The 18329-nt window shown below is 40.5% G+C and overlaps 1 protein-coding gene across 1 annotated transcript; it reads left to right on the top strand.

Moving 5' to 3' along the window:
* The first annotated feature begins 15502 nt into the window (after window positions 1-15502).
* On the top strand, window positions 15503-16202 carry LOC138897696 (uncharacterized). The gene is made up of 2 exons (XM_070183700.1): window positions 15503-15646; window positions 15936-16202. Exons 1-2 carry the CDS (start codon window positions 15503-15505, stop codon window positions 16200-16202), a joined length of 411 nt encoding a protein of 136 aa, XP_070039801.1.
* Window positions 16203-18329: the final 2127 nt, after the last annotated feature.

The raw sequence follows: 18329 nt of genomic DNA on the forward strand, positions 1-18329 counted from the left end.
ACATTCCTTTTCAACCATACGTTGGGCCTTCAAATAAGAAATCACCCTGCTAGGAACAAATTCTAGAGAACCTCTCTATTCAACCTTTGGCAACCCCGGCATCGTCAACGTCACAGTTTTTGCGTGACAGTCCAGAATAGCATGACATGGAGACAACCAATCCATTCCCAGGATTACATCGAATCAACCATACCGAGTAATAAGAGATCAACTCTAGTCTCGAGTTCCCCAATAGTTAACACACACGACCGATACACACGGTCCACATTAATAATATCGCCCACCGGTATAGATACACAAACTGGTGAAACTAAGGACTCATAGGGCATATCCAGATAATGAGCAAAATACGATGACACATATGAATAAGTGGAACCAGGGTCAAATAATATAGAAGCCTCCCTATGGCATACTGAAACAATACCTGTGATCACTGCATCTGAGGCAACAATCTGGCCTGGCAGGAAAAGCATAGAATCGGGCCTGACCGCCACCTGATCGGCCTCCCCCTCTTAGGCGACCCCTAGCTGCCTAACCCCCACCCCGAGCTGGCTGGGCGAGTAGTGTAACTTCTGGTGCAGGTGAAGTCAGTCGAGGACTCTGTTGTGGAGCCCCACTCAACAGCCTAGGACATTCTCTCTTGAAATGACCAAATTCTATGCACTCGAAATTACCTGTAGAAGCCTGGGTGGACAAGGCATGATGAGAACTCTGCGTTGGCAGTGCACGGAATGCAGACTGTCCTGAGTGAGCACTGTAAGAACTGTGGCTAGTTGATGCACCACGATGAGCTGGACGACTCGTCTGAGCGTGTCTGTAAGAACGACCCCTACCGCGGTAAAACTGACACTGCTGAAGGAACACTGTTGTAATCACTTAGACCACGAGACATCTTAGCCTCCCTCTTTCCACGTTCCTATCTATGAATCATCTCTATCTGCCGAGCAATGTCAACTACCTCATCAAAAGTAGCACCAGACACCCTCTCCCTAGTCATAAGTAACCGCAGCTGATATGTGAGACCATAAATGAACCTCCTAATACTCTCCCTATCAGTGGGAACCAACTAGACTGCATGACGAGCCAACTCAAAAAATCTCATCTCGTACTGCATCACAGACATATCACCTTGGCAAAGTTGCTCAAACTATCTGCGCAGCTCCTCTCTGCGGATCTGAGGCACGAACTTCTCCAAAAAGACCATGGAGAACTGTTGCCATGTAAGGGGTGCTACGCCAACAAGCCTACGCCTCTCGTAAGTCTCCCACCATCTGAGTGCAGCCCCAAAAAACTGAAAAGTAGTGAATGAGACCCCACTGGTCTCCAGAATACCCGCTGTCCGAAGCATCCGTTGACACCTATCCAGAAAACCCTGAGCATCCTCTGACTCAGTACCGCTAAATGGTGGAGGTCGAAGCCTCTCAAATCTCTCAAGTCTCCTCTGCTCATCATCTGCCATAACAGGAACTACCGGGGCTTGAGCAGCTGCAACCGGCTGGGCTGGTAGCGCCCCTGGTATCTGAAGTCCCTGTACTACCGGGTCTGGAATACGAGAAACAGGGGTATGAGTACATCCCCCGGCCTAAGAAGTGGCAGGTGCGGCTTGAGCCGAAACCACCTGAGCAAGACCAATGCAAACTGTCAATATTTGGGCCAAAGTCTCCTGAAGGCCTGGAATCGCAATGGGTACAACTGGTGCCTGAGCTGGTCCTGTCGGCTCAGCTATATTTGGAATCTGCTTCTGAGCTGGAGCAACTGATGGTACTACATGTGCTACACCTCTACCTCTACCTCAGCCCCGGCCTCTACCATGACCCCAGCCTCTTTCGGCCCTAACTAGTGGCACTGGTGGCACTGGTGGCTGACCGTCCGATCCAGTAGTGCGTGTTCTCACCATCTGTGAGAGAATAGAATAACATAAATTTAGTCTCCGCAATCAACAAATTCGCACGACAGAATACAAGAAAGTGAAATTTTCCTAAAGGTTCTGCAGCCTCTCGAAAGTACAGACATCTCCGTACCGATCAGCAAGATTCTACTAAACCTGCTCATGACTCGTGAGATCTATGTTACCTAGAGCTCTGATACCAACTTGTCACGTCCCAAAATCCCAACCTGTCGTGATGGCGCCTATCTCAACACTAGGCAAGTCGATAATCTCCATAAACCACAATTTCTCTTTAAGTTTGAAAATATAATAATTAAATACAATACAAAAATCCCACAAATACTGATACAAACACTCCCCAAAATCCGGTGTCACTGAGTACATGAGCATCTAATATGAATACAAGTCTGGAAAATATGGTCCATAATAATCTGAGACCAAATACAGTAAACAAGGAGATAGGGAAGGAGAGGCAAGGTCTGCGAAATATGGCAGCTACCTCAGAATCTCCGTAAAATCAGCTGTGCAAAAGAATCAATACTCGCTATGTCCGGGAACACCTGGATCTACACACGAAGGTCATGGTGTAGTATGAGTACAACCAACTCAACAAGTAACAATAATAAATAAATAACATAAGATAGTGACGAGCTACACAGTTATAGTTCACTTTCAGTAATTCCAACAAAAAATAGACATGCTTTCAAATCCGACAGTGTAAGTCAAATCAATTTTACACAGTTCAATTTCATGAAATCCGTATATAAATCTTTCAGAGATTTCACAACAATGACAGATTGCAACCAAGTGCAACAACAAATGGAAAGCAAGTACATCCTCTCAGGTAACAATCACTCAACTCATCACAACAGCTTAACCACTCGGCCCTCGGCCCTCAGCACTCACACTCAATGGGTACCCGCGCTCACTAGGGTGTACAGACTCCGGAAGGGCTCCTATAGCCCAAGCGGTATAATTTGCATGATCAACTCACGTGCTACACAGATACCTCACATGCCATAGTATCAATATCTGGATTCGCACGGCCAACTCACGTCTATACGGACAACTCACGTGCTATAGTATCAATATTTGGATCCACACGACCAACTCACATGCTACATGGACAACTCACGTGCTATAATATAATATCTCACAATCAGTCCCTCGGCCTCACTCAGTCACAAATCTCTCCAGTCTCTCGGGCTCTCAATAATCATGAAATCAGCCCAAACAACAATGATATGATGCATCAATAATGAACAATAGAGACTGAGATAAAATAAATAAGTAAACTATGACTGAGTACAAAACAATAATTTAGCAGATAGTTCAACATGTACACGACCTCTGTGGGTCCAACAGTACCAACATGTAACCTAAACATGGTATATAACATAATTTGCAGTCAAATCTATATAATAGAGAGAGAGAGAGAGCATATAGCTAGCAACTAGTTATACAACTTTACAGTTTCACGGAATGGACCAAGTCCTAATTCCTATGGTGCACGCCCGCATGCCCGTCACCTAGCATGTGCGTCACCTCTAGAATACTCACATAATCCAATAAATCCAGGGGTTCATACCCTCAGGACCAGATTTAAAACTGTTACTTACCTCAAATCGTGAAATTCTTTATTCTGCAATGGCTTTTCCTTGTGAATTGACCTCCAAATGCCTTGAATCTAGCCACAAATAATTCGATTCAGTCAATAAAATTTATTGGAATTAATTCCATAAGAAAATGTTAGTTTTCTATAAAAATTTGAAATTTAGCTAAAAAATTGCCTGTGGGGCCCACGTCTCGGAACCAGACAAAAGTTACAAAATCCGAAAGCCCATTCAACCATGAGTCTAACCATACCAATTTTAGTAAATTCCGATAACAATTCGGCCCTCAAATTCTTAAATTTATCCAAGAGGGTTTTCTAACTTTTCCAACTTAATTCATCAATTAAATGATAAAAACAACCATGGATTCGGGTAATTTAACCAATATTGAGTTAAGAACACATACCTCATTGTTTTCAATAGATATCTCCCAAAAATTACCTCAATCCGAGCTCCAAATCATTAAAAATGGAAAATGGGATGAAGTCCTGTTTTCTGAACATAAACTTTCTGTCCAGACCTCTCTTCTTCGCGAACACGACTGGTCTCTCGCGTTCGCGAAGCACAACTCGACTGGCCACAATTTAACCCCTCTCGAACGCGAATATGTCTTCGCGAATGCGAAGCTTTACAAATCTTACCCTTTGCGAACGCGACCACTGCTTCACGAACGCGAAGCTTTACCAGCTCCGACCTTCGTGAATGCGACCACCACCTCGCGAAGGCGTAGAACAAGGACCTGGGGTCCCCAATAGCATCATTCCTCTTCGCGAACGCGACACCACTCACGCTTCGCGATACACACAGAGACCATACCTTCACGTTCGCGTCCTCCCCTTCGCGAACGCGAAAGACAAAACCTCACACTCAAAAAACACTCTTCGCGAACTCGAGGGCCCACTCGTGAACGCAAAAGAGAAAATCAAAACAATGCAGCAGCAAATATCATCAATCTCACCAAGGCCAAAAATGATCCGTTAACCCCCCGGAACTCACCCGAGCCCCCCAGGACCTCAACCTAACATACCATCAAGTCCTAAAACACCATACGAACCTAGTAAAACCCTCAAATTACCTCAAACAATACTAAAACCATTAATTACACCCCAATTCAAACCTAATGAACTTTAAAATTTCAAGTTTCTACAAACGACTCCGGAACCTATCAAATCACGTCCGATTCACCTCAAAATTTGTACACAAGTCATAAATGACATAACGGAGGTATTCCAATTTTCATAATCATATTCCGACCCTGATATCAAAAAGTCAACCCGGGTCAAACTTCCCAAAATTTTAACTTTCGGCATTTCAAGCCTAATTCAACCACGGACCTCCAAGTAATATTTCGGACATGCTCCTAAGTCCAAAATTACCATACGGAGCTATTGGAATCATCAAAATTCAAATCTGAGGTCGTTTACACATACGTCCACATCCGGTCATTTTTCTAACTTAAAATTGTCAATTATGAGACTAAGTGTCTCATTTCACTCCGAAATCCTTCTGGACCCGTACCAACTACCCCGAAAAGTCATAAAACAACCGTAAAGCATAAATTAAGTTATAATTGGGGAAACAGGGTTATAATACTCAAAACGACTGGCCGGGTCATTACAATCTGTTTGGGGAATAAGTACATAGACAAAGAATAGATAAATTAAGGAAAGAGGACTCCATGTACTGCGGATCGAAAAATAGGACAGCTCACTACGAAATCTCTACTGCAAGCTCCTAGTTGCTTGGATGGCTATGACTAGTACTAACCTCTGAATCTGCACAAAAATATACATAAAGAAATATGGTATGAGTACAAAATCACAGTACTTATCAAATATGTGCGAAAGGTAAAGGCATAGTTAAACTGGAATTTAAGCATGCCTTTTCAGGCAAAGGAGATAAATCACAAAGTCAAATAACTCAATTCTTTTTATAATTCATGATATGAGTCAATAAACTCTTTTATAAAAGCTACTAAATTAACCTAAGATGCAAATGCATATTCATAATCCACTCTCAATATGTCACAACACAAATTCATGCACCTGATAATGGCTAAGTGTCCAAACTAAGCACCAATCTGAGTGCCTATGCTCACAAGATCCAATGGATAATTACCTGATTCCGGAGGAACTAATCCATATTCAAGTGTTGTTGCAGCGTGTAGTTCGATCCAATCATAATCAATAATCCATAATCCATATTCATATCCGCTCACAATGTCCTTAGTGAAAAAATTCTTAACTTCCTAAATAACCAACTCTCTAACCCATGTATGTGCATATGAGATGATGTGATAAATATGTACATGACATAATAATAAAATGCGGATGAATAATAACATGAATATGAGATGGTTAAGGTAATCATGTAACATAACTTTTCATAACAATTCAATATGTTTATTTAATATTCTTAAGTCCGATCATGATATCAATCATGAACAACAAGGGCCAGTAATCACTAAATCGTAAGTCAGGTAAAGCTAGAACATGATTACGGCCAAATCATCAAGCCAAAATCCTAAACATGATTTCTAATCATAGATAATTTCATCACATAATCATAGAATCAATGAAAGAAGAATAAATAATTATCAAAGACAAAATAAGGTAAATTATAAGCATAACCCTATCTGGCTAAGGCCATAACTATCACGACCCAAGCCCATGGCACGGATTGTCAGCTTTAGGCCTAGGCCCGCACGAATTTATCTTTTTGGGCTACGTCACCTCGAGCCCCAAAAGCGCCCATACCATGTAAACTTGTGTCATTCGTTATATAGATCTTCGCTTTCTTCTCCCATTCGGATGTTGGATTCGCCTAAGGTGATATGTGCACCCCTTCTTCAGAAGCTTGCCAGCCTAGAAGCCTGACAGTCCTGCTTGACCTGCCCTCATCAGCCCGCCCTCCATCATAAGCATCACATTCTCCCCCTCTTGGGACTTAATGTCTTCATTGAGGTTTTCCCCACCATCGTACTGCGGGAGATTTGGCTCTGATACCATATTACCCAAGCCCATGGGCCTAGGCCCACATAAATTTATCTTTTTGGGCTACGCCACCTCGAGCCCCAAAAGCACGTATACCATGTAAAATTGTGCTATTCTTATATAGCTCTTCACTTTTCTCTCCCATTCCGATGTGGGATTCGCCTAAGGTGATATGTGTAGCCCTTCTTCAGAAGCTTGCCAACCTAGAAGTCTGCCAGTCCTGCTTGACCCGCCCTCATCAGCCCACCCTCTATCATGGGAATCACAATAACCTAGATACGTATATACGCTCATCACCTCGCACATACGAAGCACCTAACTCAAACAACAATTAGCAAATAAATCACTTATAGGGAGAATTTTCTCTTACAAGGATAGACAAGAGATTTACCTCTACCCGAGAACACCTTCAACATTCTAAAATAGTTTTTTCCTTTAAATCTACCTCTAAATGACTTTAATCTAGTCAAATATTACTTAATAAAATCAAATACTGCAATAGAAATCAACCCCAAACAATAAAGTTCAAACATTTAGTCAAATCCCCAAAAATCAACCCAGCTCTAATGGTCAAAATCCAAGTCAAGGGATAGATCCCGACTATCCATAACCCCACGAGTCCAAATATATGATTAGATTCAAAAATTGAGTCCAAATCAGCCCTCAAATCCCCAAAACACACTATCTAAAATAATAGACGAATCCCCCAAATTCTCCTGTTCAAATCATTGTTTTGATGTTAGATCTAGTGTTAATTCGTTGTAAAATTCATAAATTTGGTATAGAATCACTTATCCCAAGCTTGTGTGTGAAAAAATAGCTTCAACTCCTCAAAATAAGCTCCAAAAGTTGGAAAATGAAATAAGCAATAACATCAAAATCAGCTCTTGGTCATACTTATGAACTCTCTAAGTTCTTAAAATTGCCAAACTTTCGGCAAATAGAGCCAAAACGTTCTAGGGATCTCCAAATTCAAATCCGAACATACGCTCAAGTCCAAAATTACCATACGAACCTACTGGAAATATCAAATCACCAATCCGAGACCATTTACTCAAAAATCAAACCTTGGCCTACTCTAGTAACTTAAACTTTCAAAATGAGACTAAGTGTTCCTACTTACTCTCAATCCTTCCCGTAACTAAATCAACCATTCCTACAAGTCATCAAAATAATAAGTAAACATAGGGGAAACATCAAATAGACAAAATGGGGACCAAATACACAAAATGACCAACCGGTTCATTACGTTCTCCCTCTCTTAAGCAAACGTTTGTCCTCGAATGGGTTTAGAATTATAGCTGGAATACCTAAAAAATGAAGATATTTGCTCCGCATATCATGCTCTATCTCCCAAGTCGCCGCCTTGACTAGTTGACCTCTCCACTGAACCTTCACCGATGCAATCTCTTTTGATCTCAATTTATGAACCTGCCTATCCAAAATGGCCGCCAGCTCTTCTTCATACGCCATATTCTCATCAAATGCACTGAACTGAAATCTAGCACATGTGAATTCTCTCCATAATACTTTCGAATCATGAAAACATGAAATACCGGATGAACTCCCAACAAGCTTGGTACCAAAGCAAGCCTGTAAGCCACCTCACCAACTCTATTAAAAACCTCAAATGGACCAATGTACTGAGGGTTCAACTTGGACTTCCTCCCAAATCTCTTCATGCCCTTCATAGGCTAAACTCTAAGAAGAACCTTCTCACCCTCAATGATGGCCACATCACGAACCTTCCTATTAGCATAACTCTTTTTTCTGGATTGCACTGTACGAAGTCACTCCTGAATTAACTTCAACTTCTCTAAAGCATCGCGAACCAAATTCATACCCAACAACCTAGCATAATTAGGCTCAAACTAACCAACCAGAGAACGACATCATCTCCAATATAAGGCCTCATATGAAGCCATCTCAATACTAGAGTGGTAGCTGTTGTTGTATACGAACTCCACTAATGGTAGAAACTAACTTTTTTGCTAGAAAAGCCAACACATAATAACAATAATTGAAACCAATTATTAAGCCTTTAACATAATTATGATATTAATAAGAAAGAGTAAATAGTCTCATAACCAATAGAATAAATACAAATGTATAAGATAAGGTCTAAACTAGACTAGAACTGTCTAACAATGCGGAAAACCCGATAACACAATGTCATATGCATCTAAGAAATAGTAAACTGTATCAACCAAATAACAACATCTATATGGGAATAAGTACATACACAAAGAAGAGATAAATCAACAAAAAGGGATGTTATGTGATGCGGATCGACAATAAGGGCAACTCACCACGAAGCCTCCGTTGCAAGCTCCTAGGTGGCTAGATGTCTATTACTAGCACCGGCCTCTAATTCTGCACAAAAATATGTTGAAGTGTAGTATGTATACAAAACTACGGTACTCAATAAGTATCAAGTCTAACTTCAAAGAAGTAGTGACGAGGGGTCGATACTGATACCTACTAATAAACAAATAAACAGTCAAAGAATAAATAGAGCAAAAAATAAGGAAATGTGTCATCAAATAGGTGTGAAAGATAAAGATATGGTAAAACTGGAATTTAAACATGCTTTTTTAAGCAAAGGAGATAAATCATAAAGTGAGATACCTCAATTCTTTTCATAATCATGATATGAGTTAATCAACATTTATATAAAAGATACTACATGAACCTAAGATGCAAATGCATACTCCTAATCCACTCTTAATATCTCATAGTAAAAATCTATGTGACTGATACTGGCTAAGTGTCCAAACTAAGAACTAATCTGGGTGCGCTCATAGGGCCCAAAGTAACATAGGTAATCACCTAACTCCGGAGGGACTAATTCATATCCAAGTGCCATTCCATGTATCCCGATCTAATCATAATCAATAATTCATATTCCATATCCATATCCGCTCGCAATGTTCTTAGCGCAAAAGCCTCAACATTCCTCAATAACCAACTCTCTAACTCATGTATGTGCATATGAAATGATGTGATAAAGATGCAGCGGGACATAATAATAAAACACTAATGAATAATAAAATGAATATGAGATGGTTATGGCTAATCATTTAACTTAACTTTTCATAACATGTAATGACCCGATCAGTCATTTTATATATTTGAACCTTGTTCCCCAATTTGATATTTTCGTATGTGTATTTGATATTTTGTAACTTAGGGGAATGAGTGGTTTGGCTTTCATGGGATTCAGGAGTGAATTAGAATACTCTGTTTTATTTTTGGAAGCCTTAAGTTGGGAGAGTGAGCAAGGTTTGACTTTTGTGTAAACTACCTTAGAATGGAGATTTGATGGTTCCAATAAGTTGGTATGGTAATTTTGGATTCAGTCGTATGTTCGGAATCAGATTTGGAGGTTTCTAGATAGTTTTGAGCCTATTTGCCGAAAGTTGGCAATTTGAAGAATTGGAGATTTATTGAGTTTGAGCGATAGTTGACTTTGTTGATATCAAACTCCGTATGTTGTTCCAGAAGTTGGAATAGGTTCATTTTGTTGTAAGAAACGTTTGTGCAAAGTTTTGTTAGAACCAAATGTTTAGGCATGACTTAGACGTGTTTTGGCGAAGTTGGGAAGTTTGGAAGTTGGTCATTGATTATTGACTTTGTTGTTACTTTTGGTGTTTTTGGCATTTAGATAAGTTTGATTTAGGTATTTGGACTTGTATGTATGATTGGACGGGGTCCCAGAAGGCTCGGGTGCATCTTGAGATGATTCCAGATCATTTTGGAGTTAGTTGGTTTTGCTGGTACTGGTGTGTCACACTTGAGGAGTTTGGTGTGCAGGTGCAATATCGCACATGCAGTGGTTAGGGCATGGAAGCAATAGAAAGCTTGGCTTTGGGAGATTGCCCCTGCGGAGGGTGCCTCGCATAAGCGATAGCGTGCCTGCGATATGTTTTACACACCTACGGCTCCGCAAAAGCGATGGCCTTGTCACAGGTGCGAGGTGTGGCTGAGGAAAGGAGTCTCGGAGATGCAAGATTTTGTCGCAGAAGCGAGCTTGCAGATGCGGAATCGCTGGGGATACAACTTAAGTGTTATGCATTGGGGATTTTGCTCATTCTCTTATATTTTGAACCCTAAATGTAAAAAAAGGAGATTTTGCTTGGAGAATTTCATACAAGACTTTGGGGTAAGTAATTTCTACACATTTATAGTATTATTTCAATAATCTACATGGATTATTAATACCTAAAACATGGATTTTCGAGGTATAATTTGGGTTTTTAAACAACCTAAGAGAGTGAAATTTGAGATTTGGAGTTATGATTTGGACTTGGATAAAACCAAACACATATTTGGGCTCTTAGGATTATAGGTAGTCGGGATCTAACCCTTGACTCGGGTTTTGACTATGTGGGCATGGGTTGACTTTTGTTGACTTTTGAAGATTTGATTAAAGATTAAAGCTTTATTGTTGAGAATTTATTCCTATGTCTTTTTTTTGAAGTTATTGAGTTGTATTAGAGCCTTTCGAAGGCCGATTTGGGAGGGAAGACGTTCTTGGAGTATTGCTATTGCTTGTTTAAGGTAAGTATCTTGTCTGATCTTTTTATGCGGTAATATCTCTTTGGAGGTGACCGTATTTGGCTAATTGAAATTTGTGAAAAGTGTCGTATATGCGAGGTGACGAACGTATATGCGAGTACTATGTATTATTTTGACCTGATTAGACATCAAGATTTTATTATGTCTTGTTTGGACCGTGTGTTTCCTATGATCCATGTTTTTAATGTTTCTATGATTGCGTGAATTTCTTGAATCATGCTAGAGACTATGTATAGGATTGATTTCCTATTTGAGCATGATACTCGTTATTGTTTGGCGTACCCTACGCATAGAGAAGATATGCACAAGCATCGCAATCAAGCTAACAGTTCAGCATATAGAGAAGATATGCAAGCATAACAAGTCAAGTTACACAGATTTGGCATAATAGCAAAGATATGTACCATGAATCATTTCATCAATTAAATTAGAATATAGAGAAAATATGCATAAAAGAAATGTATACATTCTGAGGCTAGCATATAGAGAAGATATGCGGTAAAAAAACATGTATTTATCTAAGGAGTGCTTAGATTTCCGTACCGTTACTGTGTACATATATATTCATGAACTGTACAGGTTTGATAGTGATTATCATTGGCCACTCTCGCCACTACCTTGTCGAGGTTAATCATGATACTGACTGAGTATATGGGGTCGGTTGTACTCATACTACAATATGCAGTTAATTATGTAGATCTAGGAGTTGGACCTAGTTGAGAATCAAGAGTTGTAGCTGTTGTTGTGGAGACCCGAGGTAGAGCTGCATCCTGATCGTGATCCGTAGCGTCTCCTTCTATCCTTTTATTACTATTATTGTTTTAGATATTGTATTGTATTAGCAGACTTATATTCATATGTTAGACCTCGTGACTCCGTGTTACCAATTTCTGGGATGCGTTGTATTTATTAGGATTTATCCAAAGTTTATATGACTTTCAGACTTATTTATTATCTATTTGTTATTATATTTTGCTATTGTTTTATGATTGTCTTACCTAGCAAGTCGGTTAGGCTCCATCACAACCGATGGTGGTTTCGGATCGTAACATCTTGGTATCAGAGCCCTAGGTTGCTTAATTCTCACGAGTCATGAGCAAGTCTAGTAGAGTCTTGCAGATCGGTAGGAGGGGTCTATACTTATCTTCGAGTGGCTCAAGGACTGTTAGGAAAACTTCTCTTTCTTTCATTCTCTATCGTACATATTTTCTTATTTTGAAGTTTGAATCTTTGCTCTTCTATTCTCTCATTGATGGTGAGGACATGTTCTTCTAGAGTAGCTAAGCAGACGCTAGTACCGCAGGCCAGATCCGCGAGAGGCTGGGGTCGAGGTAGAGGCAAGGGTAGAGTACACATGTAGTTAGAGGACCTACTAGAACAACCACTGTAGAGCCACCCGTAGCTCCCGTTGAGGAGCAGTTTCTTGATCATGTTAAGCCAGTGGGACCAGCTCAGGCAGTTGAGGAATCTACTGCTACATCTCAACTTTAGGAGACTTTGGCTCATATCCTGAGAGTGTATGCGAGTTTACATAGGCGAGTATGATCCCGGTTGCACCAGCTACCTCACAGGATAGAGGAGGATCCCAGACTCCTGTCGTACATGCACCAGAGCGGCTAGCTCATGGTTACCAGACACCAGGGGTTTTGTTGGTGTAGCCAATCATTGCAATTCAGCCCGAGATTAGGCCAGCCTTGAATAGGGAGGAGCATAAGAGGCTGGAGAGGTTTTAGAGACTTCTTCCTCCCCATTTCAGTGGAGAGCCTACTGAGGATGCATATGGTTTTCTTGATTTATGTCACTGGGTTTTGTGTAGTTTGGGTCTGGTGGACTTAAACAAAGTTGATTTTGTCACTTTCCAGCTGACACTGACAACATTGGTAGGCTTATGAGTTAAGTAGGCCAGCTGGCGCAACACCACTCACATGGTCTCATTTCCCATTTCTCTTCTTGGGGAGAAGTTTATTCCATAGACTTGTAGGTATGAGATACGCAATGAGTTCGAGCATCTCCACTAGAAGGCTATGATTGTGACTCAGTATGAGATGAGGTTCATGGAACTGGCACATCATGTTGTGTTCGTGATACCTACTGAGAGATAGAGGGTTAAGAGGATCATTGAGGGCCTCAATTTTGTTATTCGACATGGGATGGCCCAAGAAGCCGAGACTGATACTAATTTTCATTAGGTTCCGGAGATTGCTAGACGCTTAGAGTGTATTCGCAGGCAGAAGAGAGAGAGGAACAGAACTCCAAGAGGTCCCGTGGTTCAAGTGGTTTTGGTGGTGCCTAATCTGGAGGCCAGGTGCATCAAAACATAGGCTGTCCTTTTAGTCTTATTCAGTCAGTCCACCAGGTACATTATGGTTCTCAATTTAGCCACAGTTCATATAGTGCTCACCCAGGCCAGTCATCTTTCAGTGCACTGCTATGATAGAGTTCATATTATGCTCCATCTGCTCAGGGTTCTTAAGGCAGATATTCAGGTTCTCAGGAACAGTCATAGAGCCAACCTTATCAAAAGAGGGGTTCCTTTGAGTGTGGAGACTTGAGTCATATCAAGAGGGATTGTCCCATACTTCTGAGTAGCGTACCACGTCAAGGCACTAGTCTATGGTTCCACTACTATTAGCTACACCACTCATACACCTATATAAGGTTGGAGCCTAGTCTGTTCGATGTCGTCTTAGAGGGGGAGGTTAGTCAGGTGGAGGACAGGCCCATTGTTATGCATTCAGGGGAGGCCAAAGGTAGTTTCTTTAGATGCGATGATCACAGGTATTGTTTCAGTATGCCACAAAGATGTTTCAGTATTATTTGACCCTGGTTCAACTTATTCTTATGTGTTATCATACTATACTTCTCTTCTGGATATGCCATGTCATTCTCTTGATATTCCTATTTATGTGTCCACACCGATGGGGGATTCTATTATTGTAGATCGAGTCTATCAATCTTGTATGGTCACTATTTGTGGTTACAACATGAGGGTGGACTTGCTGTTATTATATATGGTGGATTTAAAGGTGATCTTGGGTATGGATTGGTTATCTCCGTATCATGTTATTCTGAATTGTCATGCTAAGACCGTGACATTGGCTATGCCAGGCATACTGAGGTTGAAGTGGATAGGTTCACTGGGTAGTTTTATAAGTAGAGTGATTTCCCGCCTGAAGGCTCAATGGATGATTGATAAGGGATATTTGGTGTACCTAACCTTTGTTAGAGATGTTAGTGTTGATACTTCTGCTGTCGATTCAACTCTATTAGTGAGGGTGTCTCTAGATGTGTTTCCTGCAGACCTACCGAATATGCCACTCAATAGGGATATTGATTTTGTCATTGATTTGGTGTTGGGTACTCAGACTATATCTATTCCACTGTGTCGCATGGCTCTAACTAAGTTAAGGGAGTTGAAGGAGCAGTTGCATGTGTTGTTGGATAAGGAATTCATTAGGCCATTTGTTTTTCTTGGGGTGTACTGATGTTGTTTGTGAAGAAAAAGGATGGTTCCATGAGGATGTGCATTGACTATAAGCAATCGAACAAGGTTACCATCAAGAACAAGTATATATTTTCTTGCAATGATGTTTGTTTGATCATCTTCAGGGTGAAAGAGTGTTCTCGAAGATTGACTTGCGATCGGGGTATCATCAGTTAAAGTTTAAGGCTTCAGACATTCTTAAGATGGCTTTCAGGACTCATTATGGGCATTGTGAGTTTTTGGTGTTGTCTTTTGGTTTGAGTAATGGCCTAGTAACTTTCATGCATTGGATGAACATAGTGTTCTAGATTTATCTGGATTGTTTTGTTATTATGTTTATTGATGATATCTCGGTATATTCCCATAGTAGGCACGAGCAAGAACAACATTTGAGTGTCATACTTCAGTTTCTGAGGGAGAAGAAGTTATATGCTAACTTCTCCAAGTGTGAGTTTAGGTTGGATTCAATAGCATTTTTTGGTTATGTGGTGTCTAGTGATGGGATCAAGGTGGATCCAAAGAAGATTAAGACAGTTCAGAGTTGGCTCAGATCTTCTATCGCTACTAAGATTAAGAGTTTCTCGGGATTGGCTGGCTACTATCGTCACTTTGTGGAGGGGTTCTCATTTGTTGTCATTCTATTAACCAAGTTGAATCAGAAGGGAACTCCATCCAGATGATTTGACAATTGCGAGGAGATCTTCCATAAGCTCAAGACTATTTTGACTACAACTGTAATTTTGGTATTGCCTTCAGGATCGGGGATATATACTATCGATTGTGATGCTTCACGCGTTGGTAAGGTTGTATGTTGATGTAGGAAGTTAGGGTGATTGCCTATGCATCACGCCAGTTGAAGCCTCATAAGAAGAATTATCCGCCTCCTGATTTGGAGTTAACATCTATTATGCCCGCGCTCAAAATTTGGAGGCACTAATTATATGGCATGTCTTATGAGGTTTACACTGATCATCGAAGTCTTCATTATTTGTTCGAGCAAAAGGACTTAAATTTGAGGCAGTGGAGGTGGTTGGAGTTGTTAAAGGATTATGATATCACTATCTTGTATTATACAGGGAAGGAAAATGTGGTAGTTGACGCCTTGAGTAAAAAGTGGAGAGTACGGGGAGTTTGGTGTTTATTCCAGCTATGGAGATTCCTTTAGCTATTTATATTCAGACGTTGGCTAATAGATGGTGAGATTGGATATCTCTGATCCTAGTAGAGTCCTTGCTTGTGTTGTTTCAGAATAGTCCTTATTTGAGCACATTAAGGCTCGCCAATGTGATGATCCCCATATGCTTGTCCTTGAGTACATGGTGCAGCAAGGTGGTGCAAAGGAGGTGACTAATTGTGATGATGGTGTATTGTGACCTTAGGGTTGGATTTGTGCTCCTAATTTTGATGACTTGAGAGAGTTGATTATTGAGGAGGATTATAGTTCACATTATTCTATTCATCCAAGTGTTATGGAGATGTATCGTGATATGAAGCAACATTATTGGTGGAGAAGGATGTATAATGACATTGTTGGACATGTTTCATGGTATTTGAACTATCAACAGGTTAAGTATGAGAATCAGATAACGGGTGGTTTGCTTCAGAATATTGATATACCGGAGAAGAAATGGAGCGAATTACTATAGACTTTGTGGTAGGTTTGCCACAGAATGAGAGGAAGTTTGAAGCCATTTGAGTCTTTGTTGATCGGTTGACCAAGTCGGTGCATTTCATTCCGGTTTTGACTTCTTACACTTAAGATAAGTTGGCTCAGATCTACATCAGAGAGATTATCTGATTGCATGGTGTGTATGTTTCTACCATCTTGGAGCGTGACACATAGTTTACATCGTACTTTTGGAGAGTTGTTCAGCATGTGTTAGGCATGCAGGTGGAGCTGAGTATTGTATTTTAGCCTCACAAGGATAGCAGTCATATCGGACCATTAAGATATTGTAGGATATATTGAGTGCCTGTGTTATTGATTTTGGAGGCCAATGGGTTTAGTTTCTACCATTAGCGGAGTTTGCTTAGAACAACAACAGCACTCTAGTATCTAAATGGCTTCGTGTGAGGCATTATATAAGAGGCAATGTCATTCTCCAATTGGTTGGTTCGAGCCTGCTGAGGCTAGGTTATTGGGCACAGATTTGGTTTGTGATGCTTTGGAGAAGGTTACACTGATTTAGGAGTGGTTGCATACAATGCATTCCAAGTAAAAAGGTTATGCTGATAAGAAGGTTCATGATGTGGCTTTCATGGAGGGCAAAAGGGTTCTTCTTAGAGTTTTACCTATGAAAGGTGTGATGAGATTTGGGAAGAAGAGCAAGTTGAATCCTCAGTATATTGGTCCATTTGAGGTCTTGGAAAGAGTGGTTGAGATGGCTTATAGACTTTCTTCGACACAGCTTATCGGAAGTACATCCGGTGTTTTACATTTCCATGCTTCCAAAGTATCATGAAGATAAGTCATATGGGTTGGATGTCAGTTCGGTGTAGTTGAATGAGAATCAGGCTTACAAAGAAGAACCGGTGGCCATTTGGGATAGATAGGTTCGGAAGCTGAGATATATAGATATTGCATCGATGATGGTTTAGTGGAAAGGTAAACTGTTAAAAGAGGCTACTTGGGAGACCAATTCAGATATGCAGAGCAGATATCCACATCTTTTCAGTAGTTCAGGTACATTTCTAAACTTGTTCAAGGGTAAATGTTTGTTTAAGAGGGGGAGAATGTAATGACCCAACCGATTATTTTGTATATTTTAGTCCCATTCCCCTATTTGATGTTTCCCGTATGTGTATTTAATGTTTTGTGACTTGTAGAGATGGGTGGTTTGGCTTTCATGGGTTTCGGGAGAGAACTAGAACACTTAGTTTTATTTTTGAAAGCCTTAAGTTTGGAGAGTGACCAATATTTGACTTTTGTGTAAACAACATCGGAGTGGTGATTTTATAGTTTTAATAGGTTTGTATGGTTATTTTTGACTTAGACATATGTTCAGATTCGAATTTGGAGGTTTCCAGAAGGTTTTGAGCCTATTTATCATAAGTTGGCAATTTGAAGAATTAAAAAGTTATTGAGTTTGACCGATAGTTGACTTTCATGATACCGGACTCTGTATGTTGTTTCTTTACTTAGAATAAGTTCATTTTGTTGTATGAAACTTGTGTGAAAAGTTTGGTTAGAATCCGGGATGTTTAGACATGATTCAGATGGGTTTTGGCGAAGTTGGAAAGTTGAGAGATAGTTTTTGGTCGTTGATTCTTGAATATTTTGTTATTTGTGGTGTTTCGGACCTTGGATAAGTTTGAGTTAGGTGTTTGTACTTGGTGGTATGATTGAACGGTTTCCTGGGAGGCTCGTGTAAGTCTTGGGATGATTCCATTTTATTTTTGAGTTAGTTGGTGTTGCTAGACTTGTATGTCGCACCTGCAGAGTTTGGTGTGTAGGTGCAATGTCTTACCCGCGGTGGTTGGGGCACAAAAGCAAAGGAAGGCTTGGTGCTGGGAGACCGCCACTGCGTAGGGTGCCTCACAGAAGCGATTGCTATTTGAGTGAGTTGGGGATTAGTTTGAACATTGACATTCCTAGTTAAATCGGTAGTTGCTGTATTAACTAGTCCAGTTTGCTCATGTGGTGTTATGACATCTGTGGTGATCAGATTTTTATTAGACAAATGTGCTGCAGAAAAATTACCTGAAGATGCCAAATTTGATGTTGTAGGGATTGGCTGAGCTTGAGTAGTAGGAGTTGGTGCAACTTCCTTCTA

The sequence above is a fragment of the Nicotiana tomentosiformis genome, chromosome 8 (genome assembly GCF_000390325.3).
Source record: "Nicotiana tomentosiformis chromosome 8, ASM39032v3, whole genome shotgun sequence".
Classification (NCBI taxonomy): Eukaryota; Viridiplantae; Streptophyta; class Magnoliopsida; order Solanales; family Solanaceae; genus Nicotiana; species Nicotiana tomentosiformis.